The 26,886-nt window shown below is 42.1% G+C and overlaps 1 protein-coding gene across 3 annotated transcripts in view; it reads right to left on the bottom strand.

Annotated features, from left to right (window-relative positions):
- GRM7 (glutamate metabotropic receptor 7) overlaps positions 1-26,886 on the bottom strand; it is a 402,109-nt gene that overhangs the window by 104,023 nt on the left and 271,200 nt on the right. For all 3 annotated transcript variants that reach the window (XM_035108097.2, XM_060271366.1, XM_060271367.1), the window contains exons 6-7: positions 23,098-23,298; positions 22,126-22,265 (exon numbers count right to left, since the gene is read on the bottom strand). In XM_035108097.2, the coding sequence (XP_034963988.1) occupies positions 22,126-22,265; positions 23,098-23,298 (341 nt within the window). The remainder of the gene's footprint in view (positions 1-22,125; positions 22,266-23,097; positions 23,299-26,886) is intronic.

Here is a 26,886-nt window from a genome sequence, read left to right as displayed (position 1 = left end):
CACAGAAAGTGAGCATAATATCTGTACTAATCACGACTGGTTGCTGTTGGAGCATTTCTGTGTTGAGATAAAAGGACTTCTAGAACTCCTTTAGGCACCACTGCTATATTCCAAAAGGAGTATTGATTATACCATTAAAAACCTGATCATGAATTCTGCAGCTGACTGCTGGATTTTCTCACTTTGCACTTTGTCTACTCTGAATACGATTCCAAAAGAACATTTTATCTCTCTTGATTTCTTAAGCAACTTTAATGCTGCTGCTAGATTTCAAGTCTGCTCATCATTACTTCCTGAATGAAGGCACCAATTTTTTACATTGAGTCTTGCATACCTCTGCATTGCAGAACATACAGTACTGGAAGATAGGTTTCCATCCTGCTTCTTGCTTGTCACTATGGAGAATATTGCTTATGAATATGAGAACAGCCCTTAATATTACTATGAAGTGTGTGACGATGATAGGGAGAGTTGTAATTCCAGAAATTATTTGTTTCTGCTCTTTAAAAAAAAGATTTAAAAACTCAGTTATTTCCAAGTAATGAATTTGAGTTTCTTCACACTAAAATGCTATTTTACTTATTTCATATATTTATATATTACTTAATACCAAGATAGCTTCTAGGCAGTTGCAAAAAGAACATATGGTAAACAGTAAACTACATTTGATGTTTTACTGGGGTTTTATAAATTCTTGGAGGCCACCAAGAGTGGCTGGGGCAGCCCGGTCAGATGTGTGGCACAACAACAACAACAACAACAACAACAACAACAACAACAACAAGGCACCTGGCCAAATCTGACCACCCCGGTCAGTAACTGGACTCTTGACCAAAGGCTGTAGAACTGTAAAACTTCATTTTAGCTGTCTGTCAAACTGTAAAACTTCATTTTGGCTGTGTGGCTTTGCAAGGTTCAGAAATAGCTATGATTGTTCAAGCTTGAAACCGAAACTCATCATGCATCAGCCAAACACCTGTTGTTATGCTGGCTGCTGGAAATTCCCTAACAAACCAAAACTGGCTGACCACAGAATATCTAAATTCAGATGTATATGCAAAGCGATGTACAGCTGTGCTTGAGTAGATAACTACCAGCTAGTTAGATACAATAATAGTTATTCAGCACCCCCTGGGGGAGCAAAACAGCAATGCAGTTTGAAACTAAGAAGGCACCTGATTGGTTAAAGAGATACTGCAGAGGCGTGGGTAAGAGGCAGACCTTTACTGTATGAAATTGTATTTAATACTCTGTACATGCACATGGTTTTTGTGCAAGTAGAGAAGCTTTATTCTTGCTGCACCTTATTGCTTTTTGTCTGACAGAAACAATAAAATTGTTCTTAGAACTTTGAAACTTTGCTGCCTGAAGTTTTTTCATCTGGTCTTTGTCTTGAGTCCTAAAACACAGTATAACAACAACAACAACAACTTGGCTGTACGGTGAGCACTTATCTCAGCCAAGGCGAGGCCTGGTACATGGCATATTAGGAGAACAAAGCTTTGTTGTTGTTTCAGCCAGCATTAAACTGAAAAGTTGCTATATGGTAACCATATAGAGATGCACCTGTCCTGGATTTTGACTGGGTGAGAGTGATGGTCATGTTGTGTGTGGCAGCAGACTCTTTCCAAAAGGTTTTTGCTGCTGCAGTATAATTTTAAGTAGCCACCACATGGCCCCTGAGCACTTGTTTTCCACCCTTTGTCAGTCCACAGCAGGCCCCTAGGATTTATTTGCAGATGGATGTCTTCCTGGCACAGTAAACAATGCCATTCCCTCCAAGCCACTAAAACTGCTGCACTTTCTTCATAGGCTCAGTTTAGGCACTACATAAAAACTCTGCTGCTAATCTCTCTCTCTCTCTCTCTCTCTCTCTCTCTCTCTCTCTCTCTCTCTATCTCTATCTCTATCTCTATCTCTATCTATCTATCTATCTATCTATCTATCTATCTATCTATCTATCTATAATATGCACACACAAGCATAATTTCCTTCCCCCAAAATGAGTAGATCTCTGCATGTTCCCTATATTTGGTTTTCCTCTTTGTTTTCTTCCTGTGCTTATTGGAGAGGAAAATCTCCAGTGTTTATAGTGAGTATAGAATCCTGCACTGCTGGTTAAATAGAAGTTTTTATTAACAGAAGAGGTAAAGGTAAAGGGACCCCTGACCATTAGGCCCAGTTACAGACAACTCTGGGGTTGCGGTGCTCATCTCGCTTTATTGTCCGAGGGAGCTGGCGTACAGCTTCCGGGTCATGTGGCCGGTTCCCCTTAATTCAAACACTGCAGAATTTGAAAGCATTCCTCTCCAGGTCTAAAATACTGGCGCTTAGTGGGAGGCATTGGGAGTCTAATTAGGAGCTATATTTGATATTATCCTCTCGACTGTTGACAAAATCAGTCTTTGCTTTGCCTAAAATATTTAATTTAGGATGTGGGAATAAAAGAGTCCTTCATTTCATGTGAAAAAATATATCCAGCGTTTATTTTCAAACCAGGTTTACTGATGCTAAATTTTACAGTAGGAAGATGATTTAAGAGGTCATAATCCCAGTTCCATGTTCAGTTGGATTTAGTTTGTTTTATCCAAGCAAGCAAGCTAGCAGGCAGCACAGCATGGCTCTCCTTGACTCCAATGGGCGGGGGTCGCTTTGGCAGTGGGGGCGGGGTGCACTGTCCTAAGTTGTGCACCTTAAATTTGGTCTGGGAATGTACTGGCAGCCAATGCAGCTACTGTATTTTAAAACAAAGTTTATACCTGATTTAAACTCAACCCCAGCTAGAAATCTGGCAGCTGCATTTAGTACCAGTTGAGGTTTCCCCCCTCCTTGTCCACATAAAATTTGGCCTGTGATCCTGTGAAATTCAACCAAGCCGGAGCCACATGTTGCTCACATGTGTTACAGAGTGACCTTACATAAGAGAGAAACCTTATTATCATCTATTTGCTTCCACCAACCTGAAACGATCCTTTCTCCTGTCATCCAAGGGCCAAAGGTTGTACTGGACTAGTGCAACGTTTCCTAGCTTTATCTATATTCAGTTAATTTTTATTTAAATAGGTGGAAACAAAAATGTGAATGCATTAATATGCTTTTTATTTGGTACCCATATATTCCAGCGCATAAGACAACTGGGCGTATAAGACGACCCCCAACTTTTCCAGTTAAAACATACAGAGTTTGGGATATACTCGCCGTATAAGAAATACGACCCAGCGTATAAGACGACCCCCGACTTTTGAGAAGATTTTCCTGGGTTAAAAAGTAGTCTAATACGCAGGAATATACAGTAAATGTAGTCCAAAAGCAGCCCATCAGATTAAGCCAGTGGTGGGGAAGGTATGCTAAAAAGCCAATCCATGTTTTCCACTTCCTCTGCCTTGTGAAAGCAAGGCCTGAAGTTGTACTTGGGCCTTTAATAGCATTTGAATAATTAATCTACAGTTTTACTGTGTGCATCAATGCAAATTTCAAATAATAAGCATTTTCTGTGAAATTGTAGATGAAGCACTTTTCTGACAGCACTGCAGGGCTAAAAATGTGCAGGTCTTGAATGCAGAATGAATAGTTTCTCTGAGCTCATCAGGGGCCTTATAAGACGAGCTCATTGCAGCGAAGACGCCTTCAGTGCCATTACAGCTTATGGGAAATTAGGGTGCATCGAAACAAAATAAACAAGCAATATCAGATGCAGCAAAGAACAACAACGACAATGAAGCTTAAGATAACAAATCTCTTTTCGTCTTCCTTTACTGCGGTGGACTATTGTCTCCTCAGTTGCTTTCATACCAGATTGTGAATATTTGCAGACTTTGACTCATGTATCACTTGCATGCTACTTTCTTCACTCCTTCTTTCCAGCAGTCCAAAGACAAACATTGTGAAGTCCACTCATTCCCACAGGAGCCAACTCCTGGAGGCCGAGATCCCTTTGTAGCCCCCCAGTAAAATATTTGAAGGGGCCAGGACCCCTCAGAGTTAATGGGCATTGCCATCCAAATGGTGTGGGTCGATCATGTGATCGATGATGTCGGACGGGGCTTACTTGTTCCTCCAGTATTTCATTCAAGTTGGTGCCTCTGCTCCTCTCAACACTGGCTTCTACTCACATCCAAACCCAGCAATACCACATTTGTTGTTCTTAGCTTTCCTTCTTCCAACGATGAAGAGAAGCATCTGCAGGAGCCAAGGCTTGCTGTTTTATTATTTATGTCCCCTTTAGAAATGTATTTTCTGCACTCCTCAAAAGCCCTCTGATTGCTTCCATGATAATTCCACGCTTTTACCACTAGCAGGCAACCACTGGTCAAATGGGCATCCCTTGTTTTAAAGCAATACTAAATGTTTTGGGTGCACAAATATCACCATCATCATCATTTATCATATATACCCAGCCACACTGGGCAGCTGCCAACAGAATATTAAAACACGATAAAACATCAAACATTAAAAACTTCCCTAAACAGGGCTGCCTTGAGAAGCCTTTGAGGAACCCCGTATCTTTTAGATTAGGCCATTTCATCCAAGGAAATGCTTCTCGAAACGGATCCAGAAAAACTCAGAAACCCCTCTATTCAGAATTTACCACCACCGACTATAAAAATGCATTATCGGCAAGTTCCAATTTAAGGTGTGACACGTGCAATTTGCACTTGGACATCATGACATTTAAAAAAGACATGCTCTCCGCAGCTCTTTAGCTGGCTTCGTTTAATGAATGGATGACTCATTCTCTGGCAAGTAGCCAGGATAATCATGAGGAACTATGGGGAGGAAAACATGGCTCCAGCCACCCCCAAGTGCTTTCTCGTTTTCTGGCATGATATAGCTTGTCAGAGAGTGCTGTGATCCTATGTGAAATACAGCTGGTAGAATGAAAGCTGGCACCTCTGATGGATGAGAACACGCTCCCTAATGAGGAATCCACTCAATCATAATGACAATGGGTCACAGTACTTGGATTTTACTGACCACTGCACTGCGACTTAAGAATGTGGGAGAGCTTTTATCTACACAACACATATCGTTTGTTATTAGAGAGGTGCAGGGAGATATTGAGTTTTTGTCAACAAACTTGCCACATACATCAAGTGCAAATATAGGCAGCACCAGAGCTGATCCCAGCGCAATACAAGCACTCTTGGAGGTGGCACAAACAGTTCTATTTTCAGAAAGCCGTTTATTTGGGCTGCCTTAGAAAGCCCAGAACTCAAATGAAACATAGAGCTTTTCTATGGTTTTAAAACTGTTGCTGGTTTGCTTTGCTTATCAATATTTTTTACTGTCCCCTTGTATCTGATTCAGGCATGATGGAAATGCAGAGCAAAAGCAAAAGAGCTTCCAGAAAAGTCAGTTATCTGATCAACTTTTCTAACAATGACCCACTTCTTTCAGGCACACAAAAAAGTTGAGTGCATCTTCCATAATCTCAATTATCATGGTTCACAAGCAAGTTGAAGGAGAACTTTGCAATGGAAGTCCTTGCGGGAAGTTATAAATATAGAGATATGGTCATTTAAGGAGGAATGTGCGTGGCTGATGCTGAAAATGTAGTGATAATTGGGAAATAAAGGGTGCTTGTGTGGATAAGAAGGACTTTTATATTGCATAGATATCAAGCTGCATCTCTGTACACCTTGATATCACTCAAATGCACCAAAGCACATCTTCATATCCACACGTGTCCAAAGACACCTTTTTGATGAACACAGCTGGGGGCAGTATATTTGGTTCTGTAACATTCATTCATTTACAGTGGTACCTCGGGTTGCGGACCCAATCCGTTCCAGGGTGCCATTCGCACCCCAAAAAGTCCGCAACCCGAGCGGCGATAGAGTGCATGCACTTGACTTTCTGAGGCCTCTAGCAAGAGCTCACAACTACTGGTAATATATTTTCTTGTTCATGTTGCAGTCATCAATCAATCCTCCTCTGACAACAAGAGTTGGTACACAGAAAATTAGGTTTTGCTCATTGAACTTTAATTATGCTTCATTTGGAGGCATTTTCACATTAACACCGCAGGCATGTTTGCCTGATGAAGCGTGCAGAGAGGAGAAAACACACAACTGATCATTGCAGACAAAAGAGTGGGGACCTGCAACAGAATGTGGCAGTACACCACCAACCTCTAAGAAGAGCTTTCCTATGTAGTGCTCCTGAGAGTTAGGCTTTGGAGCCTTGTCATGTTCCCTGCCTTGGTGTATTAGCCTGAGGAGGACCTGTTCTACACTGCCCTGCTCGGAGGACGTGACTCCATCTTCTACAGAGTCTGAGAGTGATTCCTCTCCAGACTCTCTTGTCCCACCACCACACAAATGCATGTGACTACAGAATAGGCTACACATCCTTTAAATATTTCAAAAACTCTCCCAAGTGGTGGTACAACAATATCTCGAGGCCTCAGGTTTCCCAAATCTGATCTAAGCCTTTACTGAGGCAACATCTTCCCAAACTGAGCTAGCAGAACCCTCCAGGAGATGCCCAGGCAAGCATCATCGTTGGTTCGTGGACATAATTTTAAAAGTATGATTAAACAAGGTAGCACAAGCTGCAAATCTAAGCACACTGATTTGGAAAAAGTCCCTCTGGTGCGAGTTGTACTTTCTTCTGGGTAATAATGCGTAGGATCTCACTGTTACTGTTGAATTAATGATCCTAGACTGTATGAAAATAATAACATGCTGAAAAATAATCCAGACTTACTCTAGAGACTAGATTCAAAAGGACTAATCAAAGCAGAAATAATGAAACACACCCAGCACCTCCTTCCAATTAAAACATAATTGTAACCAGGTATAGCTAACACTTTCATACTACCAATTTTTGAAACAGTGCTATTCTTTAAGATAAATATTCCAGTGGAAAATCTCATTAAATCAATAAATCCATCCTCAAGTCAGATGTCCGATCCAAAGAGGATTCAGTTGACATTCTGGCTGCTAAGCTGCTCGTGATATAAAGTCATGATGGTGAGTTTGGGAGGGGTCGTTTGGTATGCAGTTAATTTGACTTGTTTAATTAAATCCCATATCTTATTTAACCATATCTACTTTACTGGCCGAAGATATAACAAAGGCTGCAAGTCCTTGTGAGAAATTAATATTGTGCGTGTGGAAAGTGTACTCAAGTCTCATGGTGCCTCTGTTATAGGGATGAAGGCTCCATCGTCCATTGCTGTCACATAAGCAGGCAGCATTAAATTTGCTTCTCTTTTGATTTTGCCCTTCAGGGCAATTCCATTAAAACAGACAAGAAACCCTCGAAGAACAATCTAACAGTGCCCTTCTAAAAGTTAAATCTCTAGTGAATTACAGTTTTGCAGGATGTTCAGCTGTTACCCAAGTTTAGTCAAAACGCTGCACTTTTGCTCAAATTATTAGGCTTTCCCTGAGCCTAAGGTTTTAAAAAGATGTACCATATTTTTTCTGTCTATAAGACGCCCCCAGGTATAAGACACCCCCTATTTTGAGGGACTCAGATTTAAGAAAATTGGGGGGATGTATCAGTGTATAAGATGCCCCCTAATTTTTGACATTATTTTTAAGGGGGGAAACCCTAGTCTTATACAAGGAAAAATACGGTATCTGTTTTAGTTTAATTATTTTTATTATTCGCCAAAATCATCCTTCAAAACCACCAAATACCACCAAGTTCAAAAAGCAGTTTGGAGATTTGGCACAAGGAAGTCAAGGGGATGTATGAAAACAAAACACATAACATCCCTTGCGTGTTGAGGTCCCCTGACCACCCCCTCAAATAACTCACACCACAGACAGAATTTTGCTTTGGGTTTTTGGCATGAATTTGGCCACAACTTTATTAAAATACAAAATATGTGAGTGGTTGTGTAGGCATTGGTTCCACCAACTGTCCCCTAAGGGCAGAACTGACATCTAAGTCAGTCAGAGAAAAAACCCTCTGGGGAGAGACAGGGGGTCGGGTGTGTCTGACCCTCCCTTCTCACCTCAGGCTCCCAGGGGCTCTTGCGAGGCCTTGGCCCCCGACCAGGGGATACGGACAAAAGCATGTCGAGCCCCTGGATTCCTTACCAATTGGAGGGGTAGCCACAGTCAACAATACGCCTCCATTACCAACAAACTAACCAATGCCTAACCACCAATCTTACAAGTTGTGACAATTTGCTATGCAGCAGGCAAAAACCAGATGGCACCAGCCAATCAGCCAAATGGAAAAATTCCTACTGGGGCCCCACATCAATGCGGACAACCCCATGACAGGCACAGCAAAGTCAACACAGGAGCCTAAAAATAGGGAGGGCGGGCGGGAGATCCGAAGTATGCAGACAAAGAGGGGGATCTGAACACGTGCTTGCCTATTTATACCCCAGGGCTGTCAATCAAATAATGGCAACATGTCTTTTACCCCAGCAACAGCCTGTGGTCCAATCACCACAGCGGTAATCCAAACTATCCCACCCCAGCAGCAAAGTGGGTAGTTTGTTGGCCCCCACCGCAACACGTGCTCTCCAGGAAGGAGAACCCGCATTACCAAAAACAACAACAACATGCTGTTCTGTCAACCTACAAAGAGTGTTGCTGGATCAGACCAAGGGCTCATGTAATCCCATGTTCTGATCCCAGAATGGCTATGAGAAACTGACAAGTAGGACACCCCGAGCCCTCCCCTGCTTATGTTCCCCAGCAACTGGTATTCAGAGGCATAACTCAGGTGCCATTACAGAGCAGTAACCTTGGGGTGTGTGATTTTAAGGCATAAATTCAACAAGGGTGACAGAGGCAGGAGCAGCTCACCCACTTGGCTGGAGCCACCAGAGCAACAGCCTCCTAGCAGCAGAACCACTGCTGCTTACTGGTAAGTTTGAGGCACCATGAGGTTGAGGCTGCACCACTGTGCTGGCGGATTTCATCTGGCATCCCTGCTCAGGCCTGGTCTCATCATTACCTTGCTGCTCCCTCCTCCTGCTGGTAAGGAGCAGTAATGCTGCAGACAGGAGTCTATTGTTGCATCTCCAGCCCACCAGGTGAACGCCTGGTAAGCACACCTCAAATCAGTGAAATGCCAGAACTTCCCACAGGCAGACTGCAGACACACACCATTTTCTGCTGCGGTTATCCACCTCTGTTTATTTAGAAAATGAGCTCCAGAGCAGGGGAGATGTGGTTTTAATCTTTTATTTCAAGTGGAAAATGACATAAGGCGGACACTTCTAATCACATCTACTCACCTCTGTGAAGGAGGAGGAGGAGAAGTTGAGGTTAAAAATCTATTATTAATCTGATCATGTCCTAACCTTATCCTCCCAAGTCTTGAATGGTTTAGCTCTATCTTTTAAGTGGCTCAATTGGCATCCCTTGTGGACCACAATCTCCCATTTATAAGATTATCATGGCTTCCTGCTGTTCAAACTGTGCTGTGTTGTGCTGCTGCTGCTGCTGCTGCTGCTGCTACTGCAACCTTTTAATAACTCACCCCAAGGATGGTAAGCAGATGTGAAGAGCTGGGCTCTGCAACCATTTGGTATGCATGGCTGAGTAGAAATATTTGCATTTCCCTAGTCTGTGCCTTCCTTCCTCAAACTGTTATGCTGATACAGCCCTTTGACATTCCCACTGGTGAGGCTTCCTACTAAAGAAGAGCTTTGAGGACTGCGCTGCAAATGAAGTGCATTTTTTGGGATATATATATATATATATATATATATATATATATATATATATATCACACTGCTTCATTTGAGTTTCTGAGGGGATAATGCCCACTTTTAACTGAAAATATGTCTTTTCTGCTTTTGGGAAATTACAAGCAGAACAAAAGTTCCTCTCTCTTTCTCGCCAAAGTTAAGAATGGAAGAGGCAAGTGGCCATGCATAGGTGCATTTTCTGAACAAAAAACGAATTCAGTCTGTCAAGAGGCCACCACAAAGTTCAGCATACACTGCGCAGAAGGAAAACATTGGAGCAATGTGGGCTCCCTGCTGACACCAGGACTCCTTGTCAGGAATTCCTTCACAGTCCCTTGAGCATGGTGCTCAGGGCATTCCAAGCAGCAACTTTGCCTTGCTCCAGATGCGTAGTGGGAGATATTTTGAGTACAGTGGTACCTCGGTTTATGAACACAATTGGTTCCGGAAGTCTATTCATAAACTGAAGCGTTCATAAACTGAAGCGAACTTTCCCATTGAAAGTAATGGAAAGTGAATTAATCCGTTCCAGATGTGTCCGCGGTGTTCGTAAACCGAAAATTCGTAAACCGAGGTTCCACTGTACCTGCATTACTATTTGAGTCAACATTCTTATTTTCACGGCTTGCAAGCTCAGTTATTTATTACTATTACTTTAATTTAAAATACTTCTGCACCGACTTTCAAGGTCAGTCACACAAGAATCTTTTGAGTATTTTCAAAAGATATATAGGTAGTACTTTTTTCTTTAAAAATGTTTAGAGGTACTCTCATTTTGACTCAAGAAAATCACCATTTTATAGTTCATGTTGGGAAAAATAAATACAGTAATTGGACAAAAGTACAAAGATTCACAAAATGTTTAGGGGTATGCGTATCCCTGCATCCCCCCAGAAAAAGCACTCTATATAGGCATTTAATAACAAGCTTTCTTATTACCTTGACCACAGAATTAATTTTTAGAATTTTCTGTGGCAAGGTGTGGTGATGATCACTAGCTCAGATTTGAGGATTAGACAAAGTTTACAGCGGCTACTTATAATTCAAATCCAAGATCTGCAGAACAAGTTTTTATTTGCTGATCTTGGGCTACCTGCCCTCTGTGCTATTTTTCTAGAAAAAGAAGTATCAGAACTTACCATGAACACCTCCCTTGTTCTCTTACAGTGGCAATGGCACCCACCTGAGAGGTGCAAGAACTGAGTTCCAGTGAGTTCTGGCTAGAAAAAAAGCCCTGCCCGCTCCCCCCCCCAAGAAACATCCACATAAATTGCTCACCCAGCATAAGTCCTCCCAAAAGGGATGTGATAGAGGCACAGGAGAGGTGGAATAGGGCAATGAAAGGCTCACACCTATGCTTGCCACTATTCAGCCTGGCCACATAACAGAGGGTGGATCGAAACACAGGAAAAAAACCCGCTATAAATAAATCAGAAATTAGATCATTTTAACAAAAGGGGAAAAAATCTTTTTGGAAAACAGCATTCTGTAATTTTCTGCTCTCTGGCGTCACCTGGTGTTGCATGTTTATAGCACATTCAAAATCACTGTTTCTTCACTAATGTAGCTGAGCCCCTAGTATCCTCGTGGAACATATGCCAGCAAAGGAGTGGTGCAAGTCAAATTCCTCCTGAGGGGAGTTTAGAATAGGGATAATTTATACTGGCCTCCCATCATCAGCACTGTAATATTATTTGTTATTTAAGGCATTCCAAGGAGATTCCAAGGGAGTTTGCAAAAAACAAAATTCACAGATAAGACATAATAGCATGTTAAAAGAAAATTACACCAGACCATGCCAAAAAGCCTAGGAGGTTTGAAAACTGGCGCCTAAGGGGCAACAATGCTGGTGCCACATTGGCATCTCTGGAAAGGGAACTCCATTCAATGGACACCACCACTGAGAAGGGATTCGGGTTGTCTTTCTCTCTCTCATCACAGCACACCTGGCCACAGGTGAATGTGTACCTCAACAAATGAGACTGCATAGGGAGGTTGGTATGGGAGCAGCTGTTCTTTCTGGTCCAGTGCTATATTGAACTTCTGTGGTCCAAGGAAGCATCCCAGTAGGGAGCAATTATGGGGGAGGGGAGATATTGCATTGGATTCCTTCTTGGGGGCTTGCCTCAGGCATCCCACTGGGCCACTGTGGGATGCTATACTAAATAGACCTGTGGCCTAATCTAGGGTTTGTAATATGTTCTTATCTCTCTTTTTAAAAAAGAAAAAAAGCTCCTGCAACACTCCCTCTATATTTATATCTCTCTAAATTACATGATGAAATATATTTTCCAGTTATTTTCTTAGTGTGATTCTACTTGACATTGTTTTTATTTCTTGAGACATTTTTTTTAAAACACACACACATCTGCAAGGAAAGCAACAGCAGTGTTCAGTTGCCAAGAGATAATAAACTTTAATTTGTTCCCTCGCGCCACAGGTAGTGCATCTCTACACTTTGCTGTCTAGGCACACGATAGCTATGGTAAGAGGGATACTCCACATCCGTCGTTCCGAAACTGCATCATGGATCAATGTGTCACGAAGAGCTGCGGAGTCCGAGCGCAGTCTGAGAAAAGCAGGGGAACGACGCTTAAGCAGCCAGTTTTCCCAGGTGGAAAATGAACTTTGGGACTACATTAATGCACTCTATTTCTGCTGTCATCTTTTCTGTTTCGGGTGCCAGGGTCAGCCACGGATGCTAGAAGTCTGCTTTGCTGTCATGGCATTTGTTTTTAATACCAAGCAAGACAGAGCAGACTTTTGGTCCCTGTGGCTTCAGAAAACAAAACAATAATACTTAGCAGTCGGGGGTTATGGCCGAAGTTACCGAGAAGGGTCAGTCATAGGCCACGATCCAAATAATGAAACAACTAGCGCCAAGCTCCCCCAGCTCCCCACTACGCTATTGGGTCCCTGACGCAATATTAGCAAGGGTTGTTAACTTACAAAGAGACGTCTGCTAAATGAAAATCTCGTGGGTTACTACTGCTAGCTTTGGGGTCCATCTATCATCGTCAAAAGAAACAGAAAACTCAGGAGCAGTGACACAAAGGGGGGGGAACACCACTGACCCCCCCCCATTACGATTCTAAACAACAGCTAGGGAAAAGGAGAAAACTCAGCTTATACAACCTCTGGCCATGGAGCCTGCATGTTTATTGCTGCTGTTGTCCTAAGCTGCAGTACTGGCTCAAGACATGTTGCTGCCTGGGGTGGAGTACAAATGTGCTAGATGTCTTGCTGCACCATTCAGACCACAATTATTGCTTTCATGGGCTTCCTGAAACAGATTGCTTCACCATGTTGCATGGAAGAGCCCCAGAAACTGAGAAGGAATTTACCTACTTACCAACCATCCACAGCTTTTGAGTTCATTTGCACAATGCTGCGTACAATTGCTATTCCCTCAGGCCTTAGGGTTTTTTTTATTCTTACAGTCAGGCGGGATATAAATGTTAAGACTGCTTTCTTCCCTCCAGACCCTCTCAAGTGGTGAGATCTACAGAGAAAGCCCTCTTAGTAGATCCTCCATCCTCAGAGGTTTGGGGAGGTTATGGTGACCTGGGAGTGGGCCTTCTCTGTGTTGGCCCCTAAGCTGTGGAGCTCCCGCTCCAAAGAGATGTGTCTATACCTTTATTATACAGCTTTTGGAGAATGCTGAAGAAACACCTCTAGTCATACTTAGAGCAGACCTATTGAATTTAGCAGACTTGAGTATATTTCGCACTGGATACAACCCAATGAAGCAGATGATGATGACAACATGGACCCATCTCATCTTTGTCCAGCTTTGCCTGGACCTGATTCCAGCCTAGACCAGGTCCTGCCAAGCACACTTCCTGTTCTTGAGAGACTCAACTCTCTTCTGCCTTCCTCCGCACATTTACACCTGGTTGAAATCTTCTACTATATAATATCTTAATCACAACTGCCATTTTTACTAGGTACTTATAAAAGGCCAACCTTATACAATATGGCCTATCTTCACAATATGTTTCACCATATAATATTTGTTTATGACACCGTGTGCTTTTAAAATATTTACCTTCTACACAATGAATTCTTAAGGAAGAATTTGTGGATATGGCTGCTGAGCAGTTGTTCAAGAAGCTTTTGTTGTGCTCTCAGAGGGATTCGTTTTAAAGTGCTGCGTTTTGCAATCTTAGCACCTTCACTCCTCCACAACACACCAAGGGTAAGTGGTGTTTACTGTATTTCCATTGCTCAGCCAAGGAGATTGAGAAATCTATAATGGGCCAATTATTTATATAATCATCTCACATTATAGGTTTGGAGTTTCCTCCTGCCAGCTAAATCTGCAGCCACCTAACACTGCTGCCTACAGCTTTTCAGAAGTGAAAAGTAACAATGTACCAAGAGTGATGTGGACAAGAAGAAATCAGATGCCCCCTTAATTCCAAATCTTTGGAAGTGTTCCCCTTCTGAGATTCTGGCCTGGTTTATTTGGACCAGATAGACTTAGGTCCATATACCAGGTCAATATATCCAGTACCCAAAATTGATGTTCTTTCAGAAATCTTGTCACAGGGACCGTATAAATTATTTCAGTTGTTTTACACTGATAGAGACTTAGGCCTATTTTGTACATTTCATACCACTGTTGTCTGCGTTGAGACTGTCCTAGAACTTTTAAATAAACAAACCTGTTTGGTTACATTTATCTAAGTTATGTAACTCAAAACTTATGTTCAGGCTTGACATAAATAAACAAAAGTTTTACGGTCATTTAGCTGCCCATTAAAGTATGTTGTTGGAATATGACTAAAGATCAGAATAAGCCTATAGCCAGTCAATAGGCTGACAAATCCTCTTCCAGTTGGCTCTGTGAAAGTTAAATTCATTCATATCTTAATAATACAAGCAATGGAAAACTGTAATTAGAACTAGTGCAAATATTCTAAAATTCTCCTCTACAATTTTTTGGGTAGACATTGTGTTCACCATTGGAACACTAGTCATTCTGTAGTGAGAAATATGGATACTTGTCCTTAGATAGGATGTAATAGGTGAGAGTGGCAATGACTTGTAGCCTAGGTTAATTTATCGATTATTCAATTAGAGGGGGTGCGGAGGAAGGAAGGACACAGATCCATAAAGTGGTGAATAAACAAAACTGGAGGACACAAAACCATCAAAACGGCCATAAAACATTCAGTAAATTTGCCTTCTGTTTTCCAGTTGAATGTGAGAAGAGGAAAATGTGACTAAGTACCGGTACATTACTTGCTTCCCATTATTTATTATTCAAGTACCTCCTGAAATGTGTCAGATACGGAGAAGCTGCATGGCATCAAGATCAGACGTTTAATTACTCTGCTCTTTACTATGTCATCCATAATGTTTCTAAATTCAGTGGTGGATTTCAAAGTACGACCCAACTGTTTCCCAACAATCACAGGGGCTGTGGGTTTTTGTTTCTTGAACACTTTCCTTGACACATCACTTATGGAACTAAAGGGGCTTCAAAAGAAAATTGGACAAAGGCTTACTGTTCAAAGCAGGGGTGGGGAGGTGGGTGACCCAGGACAAAGGCATGCTTGCCAAACCTAGCCCTTTGGGTCCATGCACAGTAATTGAGATTAGTTTATACACAGAGAGACAAATAGATAGAGTGGTACCTTGGTTTAAGAACAGCTCAGTTTATGAACAACTTGGATTAAGAAGGCTGCACACCCGGAAGTAGGTGTTTTGGTTTGTGAACTTTGCCTTGGAAGCAGAACATGTTCCGCTTCCTGTTGAGTGTGTTCCATTTATAAATTGAGTCCCCTGCTGCTATGGGAAAGCACGCCTTGGTTTAAGAACGCTTTGGTTTAAGAACAGACTTCCGGAATGCGACAAGTCCGTAAACCAAGGTACCACTGTATGGAAGTACAAGCCATTTTCATAAACATGACAGAATAGAGCAAAGTGATTTAAATTTTTCTTCTGGCGAGGTTGCACTGCATGATGTTTTGAGACTTTGGTGGTCAATAGCACAGAAATTAAAGGCACAGTTCTCATGCCTGGATAAACAGATCACACATTCCAATTCTATCCCATCCTACTTCCCCTACTTTCTGTGGAAACACACAGATTGTTAAACCAACCATCATGCTTATTTGTTTTAAGATCTATAGGATCTCACAGCATGGAATCTTGCTTATAAAACAGCAGCAGCCCAGATTTCTGTTAGGCAGTTCATCAAATACTGCAATTAAACCAGTCCACCAAAATAATGCAGCTTCTATTCATAAACCTGTAGGATATGACTCAAAAGTTGCATAACCTCAACACTCTTCATAGTGTCTTCTTGCATCATCAGATGCCTTACAAAACCACCAAGTTTAACATGCAGCTTGGAAGCTGAACATAAAAGGTTCTGAAAGGAAAATCTTGGTGCAGTGAGTAAAATAGAATGCATGTTGTGGTGGCAATTTCTTCCAGCAGCAACTATAACAAAGCCCCAGTCCCCTATCCACCCTTGTAAATAGCACAATCTGTTGATTCTGAGCAATATATAAATCAATATTTGTAGAAAGATTTATCCACTATTAGATTGTTCTCCTGTGATTACTTCATTCTGCTCAATTGTTAATGTTATTAGTCACAGAACACATATCAGTTGGACTGATACTATCTAATATTTGTTTGGTTGACCAGTTAACTGTCCCCCCCCCTCTGTAATTGCTTTAATAAACTAATTCCATCCCCAAAGTACTTTCAGACAGTCATAGATTCACAGAATCATAAATTGTTGAGTTGGAAGGGACCCCGAGGGTCATCTCGTCCAACTCCCTGCAATGCACAAATCTCAACTAAAGCATCTATCACAGATGGCAATCCAACCTCTGTTTGAGAAGAAGAAGAAGAAGAAGAAGAAGAAGAAGAAGAAGAAGAAGAAGAAGAAGAAGAAGAAGAAGAAGAAGAAGAAGAAGAGTAGTTTGGATTTGATATCCCGCTTTATCACTACCCGAAGGAGTCTCAAAGCGGCAAACAATCTTCTTTCCCCTCCTCCCCCACAACAGACACCCTATGAGGTGGGTGGGGCTGAGAGACTCCAGAGAAGTGTGACTAGCCCAAGGTCACCCTTGGGCTAGTACTCTTGCATTTTATTTTCTCTCTCTCTCTTTCTTTCTCTCTCTCTCTCTCTGTTCTTGTTTTTATCAAGATTAGTTTGATTCATTGTATTATATTATGAAAAAAAACTTTAATGAAATTTTATGGGGGGTGGGAATCAACAGGATCCCCCTTGGTCTTCTTTCTCAGCCTTTTTGAAGATGGGGATGACATTTGCCCACCTCCAGTCTGCAGGGATCTCACCTGTTCACAAATAATTCTCAAATGTTATAGACAGAAGCTATGAGTTTACACCTGCAAGCTCCTTTAGTACCCTTGGGTGCAGCTCAGCAGGTCCTGGAGATTTTAATTCATTTAAAGTAGCTACATGTTCCCTTACCACCTCTTTTCCTATATTGGGCTGCAGCTCCCTCCTTGTGTCATTTATTCTGTTATGACCAGGTTGGGCATTGCTTTCCCTTTTGGGTGAAGACTGAACTGAGACAAAGTAGGTGTTGAACAGTTCCGCCTTCTTTCACCCAAAAGCATTTCTCTGTCTTCTCCACTCTGCAAGACAGCTTCGTGGAATAATATTTAACTGTTTCCCAAGCACTAAGAATAACATTACTAGGGGCTTTTGTAGGGATCAGCCTACTTCAGTAGATGCACTAAGTGGACTGAAAAAGTAGTGAGTAAATATAGGAAAGTGTGGCTCTCCATGTTGTTGGGTTCCAGTTTCCATCAGCCCCAACCAGCAGAGCCCATGATCAAGCATGATCAGAATGGTAGACAAGCAACATATGGGTGGGGCAGCAGATTCCCCATCCTGGATATAACTAAACACATACAGGGGCTAATATACATTAATCAGGACATTCATAGAATTGTAGAGTTGGAAGGGACCACAAGAGTCAACTAGTCAAACCTCACAATTTTTGTATGTGCGAAATGTGGCTACTCTTTGGGAATTTAAACTTTAGGCATACAGTGGTGCCTTGCTAGACGAATTTAATTCATTCCACGGGTCAATTCTTATAACAAAAAATTCATCTAGCGAATCCCATAGGAATGCATAGATTTTTTTTTTTTGCCCATAGGAACGCATTAATTGAATTTCAATGCATTCCTATGGGAAAACCGCGATTTGCTAGACGAATTTTTCGTAAAACGAATTCATCTAGCGAGGCAACCTCCGCTAGAAAAATCCTTTCGTTAAGCGAAAATTTCGTCTTACAGGGCGTTCGTTAAGCGAGGCACTACTGTACTTAGAAACCCTATATAAAACCCTCTCTGCAGCTGTAATGGATTCATTTTTCTTTCCCTCAAGCTTCCCCGCACCATTCTTAGTTATCCTGAGAATACAGAGGAAAGAAGGATCAATACTTATGCCATAAACACCTTTTCTTGATATGTTTATGATGGGAAAACTGATCCAATTAAAACAAACTAGAAGAAATGCAAAATATCAGATGGAAATATAAAAGTTAACCACTACACAAGATCATGATCGTTATGCTTTTCAAACTGGGCATGATGCTAATATTTTACTTTTACTCACCTTGAGAATTATGGCCATGCTAGCCCATTATTTAATATGAAAACCATCAGAGTATTGCAACCGCAGTGTAAACATTCAATGTAGTCTAGACTAGAGGCCAGGGGAGAGACATTTTACTTGCCTACGAACACATGTTATGAATAATTACAATCCAAAAAGCTCTGGAGATTGAAGGGCAGAGGAATATCCTCTGAAAGCCCTTCAAAAACCCGAATATGTTCTGTAAAGTATCAAATCAAGCTCTTGTAGATGTTTGTAAGATTATGTATTTATTACTTTATTAATTAACTTTGAACCACCCTTCTTGAATACAAATCCAATGGCAAATCACAGACATTAAAAGAAAGAAAGCCAAGCAACCACAAGGTTGCAACACCCCCCCCAAAAAAAAATTCAATAAACACAATGAACGATAAAATACAGTAGCAATCCATAAAAAGTCTAAGGCATTGGACAGTCCAATTATAGTGCACCAATGACCTTGGGAAACTAGTGTATCTCAATCAGGGTACTTTGATTGTTGGGTACCTTGCTGAACAGATCATGGGCTGGCTGTTGAGAAATAATTCTGAACCTGTTACTGTGGGGGTTGCACATATTACTATAAAGACTTGGTAGGGTAGTTATAAGCCAGATCTGATATTTCAAACCAATGTGATTGCCAAATGCTATAATGCTCTTTTATTTTATTTTATTCAAAATGCTCTGTTCATTTATGTTTTACTTACATAATACATAACGTCTAGATGTGCTTTTGACAAACAGATCAAATGACTAAGAAAGTGATTATGTTATCATGGTATATCATAGAATGATTTAAAATGGAAAACAAGCAACAAATCGTGTTGAATCAAATCATCACATAATCTGGATTTAAATGCTTTCTTTGCAATATCTGGCCAGGCTCCTAGAAGCTGGAGAGAACAAAACCCATTTCTATAAGTCATTTGGCCAACACTCTCTGCCCACAAGATCTATATAATAAAACATCTCTTCAACAACCTGTGACCTGTCAAGAATTAGAATTAAAATCCAGTAGTTAAATAAACTCAGATGCATCTTCATTACAACAGGTTTCATTTCTTACTGTGGAGGCTGCGCTTCATTTCAGTGTGCCCAGAATTGCTTGGTAGGCAAGCTCTTCTGTCAGCAAAATATGCCAGACTATGTCAGATCACAAATTCTTATAAATGGGAGCCTTCATTTTCCAATACCTGGCTAGTGACTATCATTAACTTGGTCACTATATCATGATGGTGGATGATAAAACCATGTGAAATCAAATAGTACAATAAAGAACTTGGAGGGTATAACCCTTTTTAAAGTCCAGTGAATCATGTGATATGTTAAAATAGGATGGTGAACTAAAAAGCAAGACAGACACAGGTGTTTTTTTATCGTTCAACGTTTCAGTCCTGATAGTTTAATGAAAAGAATCCCAAAGTATTTCTTTCCTTATGGGAAGAAATTATTAATAATAATAATTCAGCAATATTAGGAATGCTGTCAATTGCACATGTATAAACATTCTCTCCCACACATACACTTGCTCTGTATCCTCACTTCAACCAAATTCCTGCTGGGATAGCAAGCAGCCCAGAAGAGTCATTTCTCAATCTGTGCAGTTCTATATTAAGAAACACGTGTGTCTCAACACAGTGCTCTGCCTTGAATTTCAATCTGACAACTAAAGCAACATATTGGCAGAATAATTCTGCAGAACTCTGCCTACTCTAAGACAATTTAACTGAGTAAGGGGGGGGGAATAACATAGGAGGATGATTTGTCTCTACCAACACGTGTGTTCTCTCTCTCTCTCTCTCTCTCTCTCTCTCTCTCTCTCTCTCCTTATGAAATATTCCAGTGTCTTCTCAGAATCAATCAGCTCAGTGAAATCCAGCTTGGATTTCAGGCAAAAAATATTTCTGTCTAAACAGTTAAAAACCGCAAAACAAAACAATTATATTGTGTGTGTGATTTGAGCAGTTCAGCATGTAGCGGTGTGCAAATGGATGAATATTTTAAGACATAGGCTTTTGCTTCTGGAAGTTGAACATTGAGTAGAAAAAGAAACAGGACATCAATTTCTACAGTTAGTACATGGTGATCAGGAAAACTGAAAGAGGTTAGGAAATGCTCATCATATACTGGGGGAAGCCAAACGTTCTTTCAGCATATTATAAATAATATTCATCCCAGCATATTGTAGTTGAATACTGGCCAACGCACTTCAGACGAGGTATCTTGTTTATCTAGGATTTGCTCATACAATTTGCACACAATCATGGTGCTAGCTCAGGGGACCCTGTGCTTTCATGCTAGATCAGCCACAGAGATTAATAGCCTAAGAGGGTTTACTCAGAAATGACTCCCATTGAATTCGTGGAGTTTGCTCCCATCAAGCATGTGTAAGATTGCAACTTTAATTTGCTACAGTAACCCTTTCCTCATTCGGGCACAGTAACGCCACAACATGCAATATAAAGTGGTTGTTTGTCCATCCCCAATACACACTCCTTAAAATAAAATCGAGGGATTGGTGTAGAAATATTTCCAGAGTAAAACCAGGACAGATGGACTTGAGGCCTGCTGTGACATATTCCAGAAAGGAATGGGGAAAGCAGCATAGCTTGGAGGTGTCTTTAGGTCACCTGTTTCCTATCTCATATCTCCCATCACAACCACCTTCTCCATGTAGGACACCTTCAGGTATACAAGCTGAAACCTTTTGTGGTTTCCCTGATTTTTTTTTTTTTAAAAAGAATGCCTGGGGATGCTTGAAATAGTACAGTGGTACCTCAGTTTACGGATGCAATTGGTTCCAGGGAGCCGGTCGCTCCCTGAGCAGTCTGGAAATGGAGCGCCTCTTCTGCACATGCGCAAAGCGTCGATAGAGCACTTCTGCATGCAGATCGCTTCTGCGCATCTGCACACCGCGGAACCTGGATGTAAGCACTTCCGGGTCCGCGGCGTTCGCAAACCGATTGATCGCAAACCGCAGTGATCGTAAACCGAGGTACCACTGTATATCATTCCAAAAGGCACAAACAGGTATATGGCCCATACAGCTGGTTTGTTTTCTTGGCTGCCCTGTGTCTCTGTTTGTTACTGTTATTTAATGATGTTTTAACTGGCAGCTATGAGAAGCAGCTACAGTTCTTAGAACTATCAAAACACCCTTGTTTAATTGTTGGTAGCTGCTGGTGGTACTGTACTTTTCATTTATAACATGAGGTTTTTTTTACCGTAAAAAGTATCTCAGAAATGGGGGGTGGGGTCATCTTATACACGGTTATTGCAGAGTTGTGACTGGGGATTGGTTGTTATCATGAGCAGGAGATTGCAAGCGGTGATTGGGTGGGTGATTGTTTCACGTGGCAATGGCTGCTTCCGATTTGCTGCCGCCATGGCAACCGGGCAGACAACCTGTGTCTTCTTGTCGCGTGGGGTGACGATTGGCAGGTTTCTCATGTAGTGCTGGTCGTTTTGGCGGGTTAATGTTCATTTGCAATCCCCGGCCCCAAGCTCCACAGCTCTGGGCAATCCCCTCCAAAAAAAAAAAAAAAAAAGCTCAATCACTCTGGGCAATCCTTCCCTGGGCAATCTCCCCCCATTTTCTTAAATTTGTGTCCCCAGAAATAGGGGTTGTCTTATACATGGGGGCGTGTTATACACGGAAAAAATATGGTATTTCACAGGACTATGGGATGTTCCAATATTGCAATGGCCACAGGTGACTTTCCCTATTAGCAGCAATCTACAGCAGCGGTAAGTATCCGACCTGAAGTAGCAGCACACTACTCACGAGCATACCTCAAAGTAGAGAATAAAAGAGGCTTACATTGAGCTGCAGGTCATCCGTCCACTGGCCAATCAGATGGTAGCCTGGAGCGCTGGTGTTTGTTGCTTGGTATTGAAAGATGTCGTAACGCCCTGGCGCATCACCATTCTTATTAAACATCACGGGAGTGCCAGCACTACCTGAGGAAGGAAGTCAAGCAAAGGGAAAGAGAGAAAAGACCCAACACTTTACAATATTTCCTTTCTTTGTTCTCTGGTGGTTGAGGAGCTTTTAGGGTGGGATGACAGCTCAGACAGCAACCTCCAATCACATTTTAAATGAACATTTTAAAACACCCACCCCTGCCTTCTTCTCTGTCATTTCTGGGATTAATTGCCCAATGCCGGCTAGCTGAATCACATAGCAGTCTTAGTTCCAGTCTAATTCATACATATGGCCCAATATATGAAGTGGGTCCATTCCACTACAAAAAATGGGGAATTCTTGGGTGAAAATCTGTGCTGTGAATGAAACTTCTTGATTATTGTGTTTCCCCTCAGAAAACATTCCATCTGCTTCAAAGAGATTTGGCCACCAAAAGACAGTGAATCTTGACTAGCATCCAGAAATACCGTAGCTTCTTCCTCCAGAATATGTTCTTATTTCAGTAATCAACACAGTTCTGGAGTGGAAAAAGCCACAGAGGAGAATGGGGAAAAAAGCTGTTCCTGATTTATCCTTAAGTTCATCTTCCTTTAGTCTCTTTCAGGAAAATAAAAGTAACAGGAGTGAGCATACCACTAGCCCGGGTCCAGATATAACCCTAAGCCAAAGCATGGCTTAGACTTGGGTACTGCAGCAGCTTCCACCTGCCTTTTTGTCCCCAGCCAGCAAGGCCTGCATACTGTGTACTAAGTTCCCTTGAAGGCAACACAAATCACTTTGCTTTAAAAATGTTTATCAGGATTGGGAAAGGGTCAGGTAGTTAATTAGAACCAAATCTCTGAGACGGATGGATGATTGTGGACTCACCGTTGAAGTTAACGCTGCGGATGTACTTCAGCAGCTTCTTGCCCCCTGCGTGTTCCATCTCTGGGCAGACCCCAGAATATTCACTGCACAGATCCTTGTTCATCTGATGGAGGGCATGAGCCATGGCATAAACAGCATCGATCACAAATTGAACTCTACCCTCCTGCTCATAGTGGGAGTCTTTCCCAATTCTCTCCTGTCCTGCACAGTTAAAGAAATACACACAAAAGATATTCGTTGAGGAATAGAATTATTCCAGTGATTAAAGTGCCACGTCCATTTCAAAAAGCACTGATGAGAGAGAGAGAGAGAGAGAGAGAGAGAGAGAGAGAGAGAGAGAGAGAGAGAGAGAGAGAACACAGATTTTTTTTGGTGTTTTTTTTTAGTTTTAACACACAAAGCTCATTATAGTGAATAAGACCAACTCAAGGAGCACTAATTAAATTATCTGAAATATATTTAATTGAGGAAGAAGCACACAAGCAAGCTGCATTTTAACGATAACTGCTTTTAGTTTTAACATAGTCTGAAAGTTAACCAGACCCCCCCCCCTCCTAAAAGTAGCTCATTTGGCCCAGTGCGAAATCAGTTGATGTAAGTTAATCAGGTCCATCAAGTTCAATGGACTGACTTTGGAGGATACACCCAGGGGCCTGGTTCACATATTACAGTAAGCCAAATGTGCGGGTTCCCAAAGAGGAGCTCACACCAGCTTTGCTGCATCCCAGAATTGCTTACAGCTCCTGGTTTGCGAGGGAAGAGCTTAACCACAAGCCTGGGTTCAGGCAATAGAGAATTCAAACTTCGGCTTGGCTTAGTGTGGTAAAAAAAAAAAAGCCGGGGAAAGGGAAGAGTGGCTTCAAGTTCTAATTTGGGAACCTGTACATTTGTGTGAATGTGCATAGTTTCGCTTACCATGTGATGTGAACTAGCCCAGTGAGTGCTCTAACACTGAGCTATGAGACTCGCATTTAAAGTACATCCTCCTAAAGAATCCCAGGAACTGTAGTTTGCCGAGGGTGCTGCGGATTGTAGCTCTGTGAGCGGTACTATGGTTTCAGGGATACTGTGTATGTTATTATTATTATTATTAATACCCCGCCCATCTGGCTGGGTTTCCCCAGCCACTCTGGGCGGCTTCCAACAGAAAAATATAATAAAATAATCTAATAAACATTAAAAGCCTCCCTAAACAGGGCTGCCTTCAGATGTCTTCTAAAAATCTGGTAGCTGTTTTCCTCTTTGACATCTGGTGGGAGGGCGTTCCACAGGGAGGGCGCCACTACTGAGAAGGCCCTCTGCCTGGTTCCCTGTAACTTCACTTCTTGCAGTGAGGGAACTGCCAGAAGGCCCTCGGCGCTGGACCTCAGTGTCCGGGCAGAACGATGGGGGGTGGAGACGCTCCTTCAGGTATACTGGACCAAGGCCATTTAAGGGCTTTAAAGGTCAGCACCAACACTTTGAATGTGTGTTGTGTATGCAGCCTGAGCCTCTGCTCCGACTCCAGAATGAAGATACGTACAGTGTTGTACACATTCAGCTAGTGTATTTGTCGGTTAAAACCAAAACCAAAAATACCCCTACAATATGCAATAAATGATACATATCTGAATGGGAAGAAATCTTGCTTTAAAGAGGGAAAAAACCACACACACAAGACACACTTTCAATTTTGAAGTCTGACGGTATGCATGCTTTTCGAATCCCAGACTCTTAATTTAAAGATGCAGATAGATTTGAGAAGGAAAGAGTAGTTTCTGGGGCAAACTGAAGGGTGCTCAAGAGAATTTGGTTAACCAGCAATCTGGGGGAGTGCGGTGCATATGCAATTCAAGAGGCCTTCCTTTCGTCTCCCCCCAAAGGGATAAAAGAGTTCATCTGAATTCATAGAATGCTATTCAAATGTTGCATTAGGAATGCAGAAATCCATTCCCCCCCCCAACTTCCACTGTTAAAAGAAGCCCTGCTGTTTTCAACCCATAAGAAGGAGGTGTATTTCTTTTTTCCTTTCCTTTTCCTTTTTTTGACACTGTGGTGCTGGTTTATAAAACCAGCACACGTTTATGTATATATTCTTTAGTAACTAGAGTGAAGGCTTGAGGATAGTCCGCAGAAGTGCAGAGCTTATTTTCACCTTTCAGTCATGTCATGGGAAAACAAACACAGAAAAGGTTTCCAATGAAGTAGCCTCTTTAAATGTTCTCCCATAGGCAGGTGGTTTACATTAAATTTTCTCCCCAAGGCTGTGTACCCAACTTCGTGATCTTGTGGCGACAGTGAGCGCCACTTGTAGGGACGGCTAGTCCTGTTTCACTGCCTGAGGCATAACAAGAAGGTGCCACCCCTGTTCTGCCAAAGTCTTGCTTAACAGAGTTGCAAAGCAGTGGCTCCACCCAATCTCACCAATGCCACCACTGTGCAACCTGTGGTGGTTGGGATGCCTGCAGGGGCACCCACCTATGGGATTCTGTTGCCCGAGACAACTACTTCTCTCTGCCTCATGGGTGGACGGGCAGGCCCTGGCCACCTGGCTTTATGTCAGGCGTCAGGGAATCTGATCCCCCCACAATAGGTTGCCAGGAATAGACAAATAAAGCTCTTACCAATGTCTTTTATTCAATATTCGCAGAGAGAGAGAGGCTTAGAAATGCAGCCACTTGGAGTAATGGTGTTGCTCCGAGTAATCTCCACCCCCCCCTTCTCTCCTCAATCGTCAACAGTACCACCCACCTTAGGGTGGCCGCTTAGAGCCATTTGCCTCTGAGCCCTTTGCTCTCCTACTTTCAATGCTCGCCAGGTTCTGGGAGAAGGAGGGTCTGGAATGCTTTCTACTGATAACATGTCAGCCAGCTGCTCCGGCTCTGCTCCCCCCCTCCTGTCCCATTATTTCCCAACTTTGCCCCTCATCTACCTCTGAGCTGCGACCTTCTGCAAACCATTGCTGTAAATCTATATGGTCTTCCTCTTCTCTGGAAGGTTCAGGAGGAGAGGGAGGCAGTCTCCACCATTCCTCCTCTGTCCAGTCCCTGACACTTTAGAAGATCTGAATTCAGATGCCTGCTCAGCCATCAAGAATTCATTGAGCCTCTTCAAGGAAGAGTTAGCCTTCCTTACTCCTTCATCTGTTATGTAGGCAATCGTATCACTGATTGTGAAGAAATAGCTAAAGACAGTAAAGCAGTCAATGTGCTGAAAAAGCACTAGAGAAATGTTTAATAATAAATCAGGGATTGACAAATGCTCTGACACAGAATAATAATGAAACTGGTGAAGCTTGCTGCTGCTCTTGGGAGCTTGTTGCCAAGTGCACCAAAGACAAAACTGATGTGTTAAGTTATCCAGCAAAATCCATAAATATAGTGTTGTCAGAACTGTATGGGTATCCTGGGTCAAGACACAATTTAGACACAGGAATTGCAGTGGGCAATGGGGAACATATTCCCTCTACTTCCCTATGCACCTTCAGTAAAGAGTGATGTTTACACTCCACATGCACATGCAGCCACCATTTTTTATATTTTCTTGACACTCAGAACTGGGGGTGGTGGCAGGGAGAGATTGTGTAACTCAGGCCACTTGCATGTATCAGCATCCATGAGGCATGTCACACCATGCATTAGTTTAGTGGATGATGGGGCAGGTGGGCTCATACCTCCACCACCAGAAATTGCAGACACCTAGAAGTATTTATTTTAGGTCTAAGAATCCTAAGCAAATGAACATAAAAAGAGTCCTGCTCAATCATATCAAAGACTTGCACCTTGTTTTCTATGGTGGCCAGCCAGATGG

The sequence above is a fragment of the Zootoca vivipara genome, chromosome 2, assembly GCF_963506605.1.
Source record: "Zootoca vivipara chromosome 2, rZooViv1.1, whole genome shotgun sequence".
Lineage (NCBI taxonomy): Eukaryota > Metazoa > Chordata > Lepidosauria > Squamata > Lacertidae > Zootoca > Zootoca vivipara.
Note: the sequence above shows the minus strand (reverse complement) of the source record. Positions and strands in the feature narration are given on the sequence as shown.